At 52.7% G+C, this 12,422-nt stretch overlaps 3 protein-coding genes across 3 annotated transcripts; 2 read left to right on the top strand and 1 right to left on the bottom strand.

Annotated features, from left to right (window-relative positions):
* Positions 1-2,256: 2,256 nt before the first annotated feature.
* On the top strand, positions 2,257-4,213 carry GCG54_00004485 (uncharacterized protein; the record flags this gene model as incomplete). Its single annotated transcript, XM_045404534.1, has 3 exons — positions 2,257-2,316; positions 2,391-3,878; positions 3,938-4,213. The coding sequence occupies 3 exons, from the start codon at positions 2,257-2,259 to the stop codon at positions 4,211-4,213; spliced, it is 1,824 nt and encodes a 607-aa protein (XP_045265318.1).
* A 975-nt stretch (positions 4,214-5,188) lies between these two features.
* Positions 5,189-5,695, bottom strand: GCG54_00004484 (uncharacterized protein; the record flags this gene model as incomplete). Its single annotated transcript, XM_045404533.1, has 2 exons — positions 5,189-5,453; positions 5,652-5,695. 2 exons carry the CDS (start codon positions 5,693-5,695, stop codon positions 5,189-5,191), a joined length of 309 nt encoding a protein of 102 aa, XP_045265317.1.
* Positions 5,696-8,226: 2,531 nt separating this feature from the next.
* GCG54_00004483 (Protein transport protein SEC24) lies at positions 8,227-11,118 on the top strand (the record flags this gene model as incomplete). The annotated part of the gene is made up of 2 exons (XM_045404532.1): positions 8,227-8,826; positions 8,881-11,118. 2 exons carry the CDS (start codon positions 8,227-8,229, stop codon positions 11,116-11,118), a joined length of 2,838 nt encoding a protein of 945 aa, XP_045265316.1.
* Positions 11,119-12,422: the final 1,304 nt, after the last annotated feature.

Below are 12,422 nucleotides of genomic sequence, written 5' to 3'. Positions count from 1 at the left end.
CCCATAAATGCTTAGGATTATCACCTTTTATTATAATATAAGCCTATCTATAACCCTATACTATATAGGCGTATATACCACGCCCCTGAATACGCTTATACCTGTGCTAACACTTATTATTAAATTAATAAACTAAAAAATAAAAGAAAAAGTTAATTTTATTATTTTAATAAGAATATATAAATAAAAATTTTAAGTTTTTATTAATAATATAAATTTTAATATTAGATTTCTAAATAAATTTAAAAATAAATATTTTTATTAAATATTTATTTATTAAATTACTATATTCCTCTTCTTCTAATTTAATAAGAAGATACTTAATATTAAAAAGTAATAAAGTATTGAATTAATTAATAATAACTCTATAAAATATTTAGAAATAATAAATAGATAGAAGAGATTAAAAATAAGTTTAATAAACTAAATAAATATAAGAAATATAAGAATAAAGTAATTATAGTAATTACTATAATTCTCTCTAATAATTAAAATAAAGAGAAATAAAGAGAGAAGGGAAAAGAGGGGGTTATAAAAATAACCTATATACTAGTAGAGTTTCTAAAAAGTATACTTTAATATACTATATTACTTCATAGTAAAAGCTTTACTACCTACCTTATCTAGGTATATAAGCTAGGTAGGTAGGTACGTTAGTTACTCTTAGTTTGCAAGTACCAAGTCTCCCCTCCCCTCCCCCTTGCTCATCGCCATCCCCTGTCTGCTCACCCCTTCTCTTGCTCGCTGGTCTGGTGCTGGTAATGTTCTGTGCTGTGCTTCCACGTCTCTTCCCACCTCCCCGAGTCCCCACCACAATTCACAATCATTTCCCTCTACCCCTCCCAATGCAACGCATCGCCTGCTACAGGCTAGCCACATGCACTAGCACTAGCCAGGGCATGTCTACTGCGTGATCCGACGGGCGAGGAGGGGCTGAAGCCCCTCTCCAAAGTTCCGTCTCCACTGTACCTTAGTGTTTGAAGAGACGTTGGATCGGGACGCCCTACAAGTACTTGTATGTGCCGCCTGGCCCTGCGCTGCTTCTGAACAGAGAGCGAGTATCAATTGATCTGAACAGAGAGCGAGTATCAGTGTTTCTCTTCCGGGGGTGAATTGCAACTTTTCTCGTCTTCCAATACGGCCCTGCAAAATTCGGTGCCGAAAAAGAAAAGAAGAAAACGCCCCTTCCGAAAGAACAACGCACGAACGACACATAGAACTCAATCAAGGCTGCGCTTCTCTAGGCCGCCCTAGAGGGGTTCGCCGATTTGTCTTTTCCTGCCGACCTTCGATAGCCTGCCTCCGCACACAGCCTGTGCCGCTCAATCACTGCCCACGATCTTCGTACGCTGCCTTTGTTTGCCATACCCACATACTGCTCACCCTCAAGGCGGGTTCCTGCTCCTTCAATCCGGTCTCCAGGACCTCATTCGTTCTAACCGAACGCTACTCAACGACGCGCACCCTGCAACCTCAATCGCATCTGGGCCTGTGGCCGGACCAGGACCACCCCGGATCGTCCAAACCACGGTCATCCCCAGACCCAGCAGGGAAACAGGCCCAGTGAGACTCGCAACACCGCCGGTTCTCAAACACCACCGGAGTGGCTTGGAAGCCTCTCTTCTATGCGCCTTTGTCGCATTCTTGTATCTCGCCACACTGCCATCCTCCACCCGTTTTTCCCTCATCCACGTCAGGAACATCGCATAGAAAACGTCTGTTCCTCTCACCTTCCATTGGTTCTTGAAAACGACCAGGCAAACATCAACTCGACTTGTCCGCTGCGCCGATATTGTGGTTTCGATTTGCCGTGGATATACACACGTCGCCGTCTTCCTCGCCACCTGCTGACTACCCCATCATCTCGACACGAACACGCGCTCCCGGGCCCGACCTGTTCCCGAGTCCTGCTTCCAACCATTCGCATGGTTGCCGGCTTTCTTCCTCTTTCAGATTGAACGTTCACTTTTTCCACGTTCCGAAATAGGTCGCCCACCTCTCGAGTTTCATGTCGCCGCCCTCGCGGTCTAGAAGTTGCCTGTCGATCTTCCATCTTCACCCTGATCTACCATCAGCGTGCAAATCACGCTGATTCACGCTTCAACAATCTCGCCGCTCTACCAAACCGGCGAATTCTACTAGGCGTCCGAACCGAGTACATCTGCTTCATTCCTGTCACGTTGAAGACAGACGACCCGTGCCTTGACTTCGACTACTTTTCGACGCCGAAACACATCGACTCTTAAATCCAACGCCATGGTTTATTGCGGAAAGCCCTCGAGGGGCTGCCAGATGTGTAGAACCCGAAGGATAAAGGTGAGTTATCGTAACAGATGAAAGTAAGCCGCCGTGGTGTTCTTTATACTGACTAAGCTGTGTCTGCCGCAAAGTGTGACGAGACGAAGCCTACGTGCAACCAATGCGCCAAGTCACGCCGACAATGTCCTGGATACAAAGACGAATTCGATCTGGTCTTCCGTAACGAGACCAAGGCGACAGAGAGGAGGGCCCAGAAGGCAAACCGCAAGGCACTGGCACAGAAAGGAAAGGATGTTGACTCGCCATCGTCAGGGTCCGAGAAGGTCATCTCTCCCACATTCAAGAAGGAAGCCGACTCCCCAGCCGCCGTGAGCCCCGGCCTGAATGTGCCCGTGGAGCAAATGGCATCATGTCACTTCGTCGCCAACTACGTCCTTTTGCCCCGGCAGGGCAGCACTCGTGGCTTCATGGAATATTTGCTGCCCCTACTCAAGCATGATCAGGGCAATCACCATCTACAACATGCTTTCAACGCATGTGCTCTTGCCTCGCTAGGCAATCGGCCGAACGCTGCCGGGACTGGGCTCAGCGACAAGGCCCTGGGCCACTACACGAAGGCACTCGCAGCGACACATATAGCCCTCCAGGACCCCGACCAGTCCAAGTCGGATGCCACGTTAGCCTCCGTTCTCATGCTTGGCCTCTTCGAGAATATGACAGCCCGTCAAATGGGTATGTTTGCTTGGGGCTCGCACATTGAAGGGGCAATCCAACTGGTCAAAGCTCGCGGCCGCAAACAACTACGAACCAAGACTGGTCTACTTCTCTTCATCGCGGTACGAACCCAAATGATCATACACACCCTGAGTACGGGCACGGCACCCATCATGGGCGTAGAGTGGTGGCTCAGCGATGCAGTCAAGGACGAGTCAGCCGCCCAGTGCCAGCGGTTAAATATCAAGACGGCCGAATTGCGTGCCGAGGTCACCCGTCTGATGTCGACCGTGGCCAGAAGCCCCGAAAACATTGACATCATGCTTGACATGATTCGTCGGGCGCAGACCGTTGATCAAGAGTTTGTGAATTGGATGAGAAACACGCCAGACTACTTTCAGTACACAACCGTTGCGTGGGAAGACAACGTTCCCAACGGGGATTATACCAAGGCCGAGGTATTCCCGGGTAGGGTAGATGTGTACCAAGATTTCTGGATTGCCAGTGTTTGGAACATGGCTCGAGTGTCCCGCCTGATTCTTGCGTCGGTCATCGTCCGTTGCGCCGCGTGGGTCTGCTCGCCCGTCGACTATCGTACAACTCCGGAGTACGCGACGGCGGCACGCACATGTGTTGATACCATCAGCGACATTATCGCTTCGGTACCATACCACCTCGGCTGGCACTTGAAGCGTCCCGAGCTTCTGGAGCGAGCAAACATTTCCGGCTTCGCATGTGGCCTGGAAGAATCCCAAAAAGGTCTTCCCGGTTACTTCCTCACGTGGCCGCTGGCATGTCTACACGGCCAAGACTACACGACGGACGCCCAAAGAGCTTGGGTGGTTGGTCGCCTGAAGTTCATCGGCGACGAGCTGGGTGTCAAGTACGCCCATATTCTATCACAGGTATGTTCATTCGAACATTCACAAACTGGTCGCGTAGTCAGACTAACAGTCCTTTGTAGTTGCAAGTTCGCATCCCGTCAATGCTCATCAGAAGAGACGGGTTGATGGCGCAGCCCTACCCACAAGCTCACAACTTTGAGAAGCTCCTGTCAGCGAGATATGCTCCTCCAACCGCGGGCTACTCCATGAACCCTCTTCAGCAACGCGAGGCTATGCAGAAGGAGTTTGTAGAAAAGCACAAGGCTGAGCTACTCGCCAAAGCCACTGGAACCGCAGGCCAGGCAGGACAGTGGGTGGCGCAGAACTGGTTGACAGTTCGGTCCGGACCGCAATGATTCACCAACCCAGAACAAGGACACTCTGCGGAGGCGGGCTTTTGGAAATTTTGCGAGCTGGCTCACACGTCGTATTCGTCGTCGTCTTCTATCTTGATCATGCATTTACACTTATCGTTCTCTCTAAAACGAGACGTTCCCCAGCGTTACGAAACAACAATCACCCGGAATTAGAGCAATGATTTGTTGACGGTGTGAGCAAAATTTGGGAGAGGCACCTGCCAGCCCGCGAGGGTCCGAGCAGCGCAGATTTTGAGGGGATTTGATACCACGGCGTTATGATTGTTTACCGTGTTGGCTTTGTTGACTTTGGAGGTGATATCGTTGACCAAACAATCCAATCCTTACTGCAATGTCAGCTTCTCACGTTATGGCGCACTCCTGGTAGAGAATGAATGAATGAATGCCCTATAATGCAATGTTTTCTCAAAATTCATTGGCTGCATTATTGTTGTGACACCAAGTGCATTGCTGGCCCTCTGCTAGTATGTACGTTATAGAAAACGCAAACGGTGGCACAAGATCAGTGCGTAAGCACCAGCAGAACCCGGGGTACCGCCAAGACATGGAAGACGACCCCGCTGCCGCCCGTCCTAACCTCGACCTCGGCGACGCCATTCGGTGCTCAAGCGATTGCCGTTGGGCTTTGGACGTTGCCTCCCCCCCAAAGAAGAAGAATCGACGTTGGTAGGCATCCGTACTGGACCATTGCAGGTCCTGATGGTATCTCTACGATCGCACCCTGCTGGGAATCATTTCGACGTCGCCACACCCAACGACGGATCCGCCACCAGACACCCCTTCGCTGCCAAGAAATGCTGCTGCCATGTTTGCTCTTGATATTCTCATCTCCGTCTCGACTTGCTGCTGTCTGCTCTGTCGCATTCTTCCAGCATGCGCGAGCGGCCAAGACGTGTTGTTCCGGCTGGACAACCAACGAAGGTAACGCCGACAACACAGGATGGCACACACTGGTTACTTGGTCTTCTTTATCTGCCCGACAGTATTGCCGCTGAGATTCCAGGCTTTGACGACCCAATTTTGGGTCTGGTCGACGTATCGCTCGTTGGAAGTGTGCTTGACGCCGACGCGAACACCGTCCTTGGTAAAGACGACGTTCTTCTTGCCCATCTTCTCCGAGGCTGATTCCTGGATCTTGCCCACAGAAATGTAAACTTGCCAGAGCACCCAAGCGACACCACCAATAAAGGCGAAGGTGATGATGAGGGGTAGGATTTGACTGGAGGTGCGCGAGCGCAAGGTTTGTGTCAGCACGTTGAGCCTTTTCAATAGTCGCGCCCCGTGAGATTTCAATTTGCGCAGAGTGCGCCAGGTCAGGAATGGGCCATGCGACACGGAAGTTGTGCGTAAGCGCGTTTGCGCCTGCCCTCATTGTCTCCGTGCGCCCTTTGTCGTCTTTGTTGTTGGTTTCACTCACCTAATCGTCGAGGGCTGGGGCTGCACTTTCTTGCCCCACGCCATGATTGCGGCTGTAGCTGTGACACAGTTACTGCAGTGGTTGACGTTGACGCTGACGCTGTCGATGCGAATGATCCGAGGGTTTTGCACGCAAACTTGTTGCCAGGCCTTGGTTGACAGTCGTTCTTAGAAATGGAACAGAGAAGAGAGGTAGCAGGACCTGGTTTAGATCGAAGGTCGAAAGGCTGGACAGGTGCTAAAGGAAAGGGGCCGGCGAGAGTTACGCCGGTCAAAAAGAGGAAGATGTAGAAGGATGGAGTCGGTCGATTAGAGGCGAGCGAGGAATGGCACACGGTTGATGTGCAGCAATTCGGTTCGGTGTGAAAAGGAGAAAGAGTTGGGAAAGAGGAGTTGGTCGAGCAGGAGTTTGGGAAAGAGAAGGGAAGCTGGGCTCCTTGAAGGGAAGCTGGGCTCCTTGAAGGGAAGCTGGGCTCCTTGAAGGGAAGCTGGGCTCCTTGAAGGGAAGCTGGGCTCCTTGTTGGGAAGCTAAAGTAATGGATGCACCAAGTCGAGACGGGACGAGACGAGGCGACGCTTCTGACCCTCTCTGACCAAGGAAGGCTACCTCACGTAGAGACTTACAGTAGGAACAGGAGCAGAGGCAGCCCTACCGAATATGCAAGACCTCGGACCTAAGCTAAGGTAGGGTAGGTAGGTGGCAGGTTGGCAGACTGGCAGGCAGGTAGGTGGATGAAGACAACAAGTCTAGTAGTGTCCCAGGTTGCCTCTTGTGGGATGAACTCGGTACGACACCTGGCCAGGCGGCATGTATCAAACCAATGCCGCCCTCCCACAATTCCGTCATAGTTTGGACTCCTTAGAAAAATACTTACATCTACTGTGGTTACTTCCGTCACAAGCTTCCGTTAAGAGAAGAAAAAGAAAAAGAATAACCCCCAAGCTGAGTCGCGGCGGATGGCGACACGCAATCAACGAGACAGCCCGGTGCTAGGTAAGGTAGGCACAGGGGATAGGTAGAGATGGAAGTGGGTGCCAGGGACAATTGAACGGTGGGGCCAGGTATACGCAAGTAGTTAGGTAGGTAGGGCAGGTACATCGTAGGCTGGCAGAGGCTCGTGGGATGGACGGGAGGGGCCACCAACCTCCGTTCAAGGTACCTAGTGCGCGCAAGTGCCCCTTTCGGTTCGCTCTGAAAAGGATACCAAGCAACTACGGCCCCGCCGGGTGCTGGGATGAGGGACTGAACATCTCTCTCAAATGACGGGCAGCGGGATGCGTTCGCTCTGCCGCACCCATAACCCCTTCAGCGTACGGATACCTAGAAATGAACCAAAGGCACTCAGCCACTTTGCCGGAGGCCGAGGGACACGCTTCCAAGACGGAGTACACATATGTTCTACTTGCTGCGCAGTCCGAGAAACCTCTATGCGATAACTTTGCATTGCTTCAACAAAAGCCAGACTGACATGTTCTGGCTCGGGATTCGGCAGTTTGGGCAATTGCTAAGACGCTTGACGCTTCGCCTGTGCCGTATGCTGCTCGGCGTCGTCCCCACTTGTCTTGGGGTTAACCTAGGTAGTAGGTACTTGTCACAAGGCATATATGCTTGCTCAACATCTAACGGCCTTGCCTCGTGGAATATGTTTCGAGATCGCCTTCCTTTGACTATGCTGTTTGTTGTGTCCATGAGCCAAATCTTCCTTGGCGGGGAAATCAGCATACAGTGTAGGCTTGAATAGAGGCCATAGGCTTGGCTTTGAACTTAGGTTCTTCCTGGCTGCTAACATGTGGCGACTGCCATTGGCATTGGATTCTTCTCCTACGTAAGCGTTGTGCTTGCCGTCTTGCATAAGATCGAGGAGCTATGGGCATCGGTACCAAGTCCAGAAGTCCCGACCTGACGGTGCGCCTATGTCGGCAGAGAGCTCGACCCTTACCTACCTTAACTCACCCGACGTTCCATGCTGAGCGGACCGCGGCCCAACAATGTTCCGCCTCTTTCCTGGCGGAAATCTTCTGGTGAGGTCAGGTTCACCAGCCTCACATGGCCTGTGCGGTAGTGCCCCGCATTGCCATTGGCTGCGGTGCTTCCGTGGCCAATTGAGTCCTGGGCACCTTACTTGGCTAAGGTTATGGACACGACAGGTCAACACCTTTCTAACCAGGAGCTAGAACCAGTGGGTTGAACCACCTGTCCATTCACAGTGTTCAACTGTCCTCAAGGCTGATTGCCACAACATCGTCACATACCTCCCTCCCTCCCTCCCTCCTCGCCCTGCCTGGTTTTTGCAACTTCAGGCCAGCGCATCAGCTCGATCGCAATCGAACCCAACAAACCCGACGTTTGGGCGCCGGTGCTGTGGACACATATTTGCCTTGACCCGGCTGTCTGCTGTCCTCTTCGAGCCCCTCGCTACGCCACGCCGCCTGCTGCGTTACTCCCCAAAATCACATCGCATTCTTCTGCACAAGAATACCTGTTTTCCCATCCATCCAAAACTTGCTCCACCTAGAATTAAGGGGAGACACAACCCCCCCAACGCAGGATTCTTCGACGTTTGCCTCCGCCCACTATGTCGGCGCCGAACGACGGCTACGGCCAGTATCCCCCGCAGCAACAGCCGTACGCCGACCAGCCGCAAGATGGCTACGACCCTCAGACTGCCCAAGCTCCTCAACCTGGCGCTGCCGACCATGGCAAGAAGAAGAAGAGAGGCTATGCGACACAGGCCTATGAGTTCGGAGCTGGTGCCAACTCCAACACCGCTGGCGCACCCGCGCAGGCCTACGGCATGCCGCAGCCGCAGGCACCGGCGTACGGAGGGTATCCCCAGCAAGACGGTCAGCCTGCTGCAGCAGGTTATGGCTCTCCCCAAACCCAGCAATACGGCGTGCCCCAGCCTGCTGCCGCTCCGGCCGGAGGCTACGGCGGTTATCAGGCTCCCGATGCCGGCTACCCTGGCCAAGGTGGTGCTCCTCCCCCCGGCGGAGTTGCTGGTCTGAACCAGCAGATGGCCGGCATGAATCTCGGCGGTCAGCCGCAGCAGCAAGCTCCTGGACAAGCTGCTCGCCCAGTGACCTTGAACCAGCTCTATCCCACTGACTTGATGGCCCAGCCCTTCAATGTCTCGGAACTGGACTTGCCTCCACCTCCTATCATCCTGCCTCCCAATGTATGTCACCGCTTCCTTCTCCCATGGAGGCTTCATGCTAACCTTTATTTGCAGACTAGCGTCACTCCTTCCCCCGATGCGAACTGCTCCCCTAAATACGTGCGCTCCACGCTCAACGCTGTCCCGACCACACATTCTCTGCTCAAAAAATCACGGTTGCCGTTTGCGCTTGTCATTCAGCCTTACGGTGCGCTTCATGACAGCGAGGATCCGGTTCCGATTGTGCAGGATCAGGTCATCGCCCGCTGCCGTCGATGCAGGACATACATCAATCCTTTCGTCACCTTCTTGGATCACGGTCACAGGTGGCGCTGCAACATGTGCAACCTGACCAACGATGTACCCCAAGCCTTCGACTGGGATGCTGCATCCCAAAGAAGCACTGACCGATGGGGCCGGTACGAGCTAAACTACTCGGTCGTCGAGTTTGTCGCTCCTCAGGAGTATATGGTCCGCCCCCCGCAGCCTCTCGTCTACCTGTTCCTCTTCGATGTGAGCTACGCCGCCGTTTCGACTGGTCTCCTTGCAACTAGTGCCCGGACGGTTCTTGACAGCCTCGATCGGATACCGAATGCTGATCGCCGTACCCGTCTGGGATTCATTGCCGTCGATTCTAGCCTGCACTACTTCTCGGTCCCAAAGGACGGCGAAGAAAATGCCGAGACCAGCATGCTGGTCGTCAGCGACTTGGACGAGCCTTTCCTTCCCGTGCCTCAAGATCTGCTCGTTCCCTTAACTGAAAGCCGTCAGAGCATCGAGAGCTTCCTCGCCAAGTTACCCGAGATGTTCCAGAGCAATCAGAATAACGGCTCCGCAATGGGATCGGCCCTGAGAGCCGGCCACAAACTCATTTCGGCCCTTGGAGGCAAAATCGTAGTGCTTAGCGCGTCGCTGCCCAATGTGGGCGTTGGCAAGCTGGACATGCGCGAGGACAAGAAACTGCTCGGTACGAGCAAGGAAAGCAGTTTGTTGCAGACGTCGAACAGCTTTTACAAGAGCTTTGCTGTGGAGTGTTCCAAGAACCAGGTCTCTATCGATATGTTCCTCTTCTCGTCGCAATACCAGGATGTCGCCTCCCTCAGCAACCTCCCGAGATACACTGGCGGCCAGACTTGGTTCTACCCAGGTTGGAACGCAGGTCGCCCCGAAGACGCAATCAAGTTCGCGTCCGAATTCAGTGATTATCTATCATCAGAGATCGGACTTGAGGCAGTTCTTCGTGTTCGTGCCACCACGGGTTTGCGCATGAACGCCTTCTACGGCAACTTCTTCAACAGGAGCTCAGATCTTTGCGCGTTTCCTGCATTTCCACGGGATCAATGTTACGTTGTTGAAGTTGCCATCGACGAGAATCTCACTAAGAACGTCGTCTGTTTGCAGACGGCTGTTCTCCACACTACTTGCAATGGAGAGCGTCGCATTCGCGTCATGACGCTGGCTCTGCCAACAACGACGAATCTTGCCGACATTTACGCTTCGGCGGACCAGCAAGCGATCACAACGTACTTCAGCCACAAAGCCGTTGAGCGCGCCTTGAGTGGAGGCCTGGAGGCGGCTCGCGATTCTCTGCAGAATAAGCTCATTGAGCTCCTACAGACATTCAGGAAGGAGCTAGCTGGTGGCAGCATGGGTGGCGGCTTACAATTCCCATCTAATCTGCGCGGTCTTCCTGTTCTCTTCCTGGGCCTCATGAAGAACGTTGGCCTTCGAAAGTCGGCACAAATCCCGTCAGACTTGAGATCAGCCGCACTCTGCTTGCTTTCGACACTCCCCGTTCCTCTTCTCATGCAGTATATCTATCCAAGACTCTACTCTCTTCACGACATGCCGGACAATGCGGGCGTGCCCGATCAGGAGACCAGCCAGATTGTCCTCCCACCACCCCTGAACCTGTCTTCGGAGCGTTTCGTCCCGTACGGCCTGTACCTTATCGATGATGGTCAGACACAGTTCTTGTGGGCAGGCAGGGATGCTGTGCCACAGCTTTTGGCGGACGTGTTCGGCGTCGAGGATAGGACTCAGCTGCGAGTCGGTAAGGGAGCGGTACCAGAGCTTGAGAACGACTTCAACGAGCGGGTGCGGGCGGTCGTTCACAAGAGCCGGGACCATAAGTCGAAGGGGGTCGGCAGCATCATCCTCCCCCATCTGTATGTTGTGCGCGAAGATGGCGAACCTAGCCTCAAGCTCTGGGCGCAGACACTGTTGGTGGAGGATAGAGCAGACCAGGGCATGAGTGCGGCGCAATGGCTCGGAATTCTTAGAGAAAAGGTAAGCAGCATTGGCAGCTCCTGATACAAACTGCAAAAAGCTAATGATTCGAACAGGTCGTCACTTGATGAAAAAACGAAAAAGCACTAGAAATGGTGCACGGGGGTGTCCGCGATGGTGTCGGGTTGTCATTTTAGAGCAATCTCTCTCCTATCACTTGAGAGAATATCAATACGATTAAATTTGTTTGCACATGTTGCCGGCACTGCTAATGAAATCCCCTGAGCAAGCGATGCATTTCGCTCAGAGCTTGTGTATTCATTTATTCTAGCTCCGCATGTGACACGGCGAAGGAGGAAGTGTGGAAAGAAAGAAAACGAGTTGGTCTGCGAGCTCAGTTGGTTTACCTCAGATTGACGAAGTTGTCTCGGAAGATTGATAAGCTTGTGACTCTGCGTGCCCCGCATAACAAGCAAGCTTGTTGAACTAGTGAATGGTTGGAGCCCGCGTGGCAGTTTCCATGTGTGATATCGCCACAGGCATTGTACACACTAGGCAGGTCGAAATGAACCCCGTGTCGTATTGACCTGGTTTGAAGTGCTCAAGATGGATGAATCCATGGTTTGGATTGGGTGGTGAAACTGGCACCAGTGAGAGCTGAAACACACGCGCCGAAGTGGGAGAAGACGCCTCACTGGCCAATAGGAGGCAGTGCTAGGCGCCGTCTGCGCCGTTGTGCATTGGGTCTGCAGCGTGCTGGCCAATGCCGCCTGCGACATGGGCTCGGAAGACATCCTTTGGCTTTCTACGCATGGTATTTCATCACATGGCCTGGCCGTCATCAGCTCGTGCCGGCCACATTCTCGGGCCCAGTACTGCAGAGATAACCGTCCTGCAGCTACTCCAAAGTGACCAAAGTTGCTATGCATCAGGGAAAGGGGTGTGGGGGACCCTACAACTTTAGAGTGGACAGCATTGGGGATATGCATGTACAAACGTATTCACGGTATCGCAGAAGTGGTGAAAGAACATAATCATCCTACCCAGCAGCCTATGTGAGCATAGCATAGTCTGTAGATGATCATGTACGGACCTTGGAATAGGAATTACGTGGGGCGGAATATGTGGTAGCTCATGTCGAATGTAGTCCACTGTGGACCGTCCCATGACGTGAGTTGCTGGGAGCTCTCAGCACGTTGCAGTATGGATAAGGCATCCGAGTTCGAGAGCAAGTCGGCAGGTGTCTAACGGCAGCAATGAGGTTTCTATTGTCGGTCTAGACTCAACGCATCGTGGGGGTCGCGGGTACAGGTAGCAGCGATGACCAAATACAGGTATTGGCTCGGGCAGATTTGACAGACTAATTGGATCGGGCGGGTGAAACTGGC

This window comes from Colletotrichum gloeosporioides, assembly GCF_011800055.1.
Source record: "Colletotrichum gloeosporioides strain Lc1 chromosome Unknown consensus_37, whole genome shotgun sequence".
NCBI lineage: Eukaryota > Fungi > Ascomycota > Sordariomycetes > Glomerellales > Glomerellaceae > Colletotrichum > Colletotrichum gloeosporioides.
The sequence above is the reverse complement of the archived record's forward strand: the minus strand, read 5'-3'. Positions and strand labels throughout refer to the sequence as shown.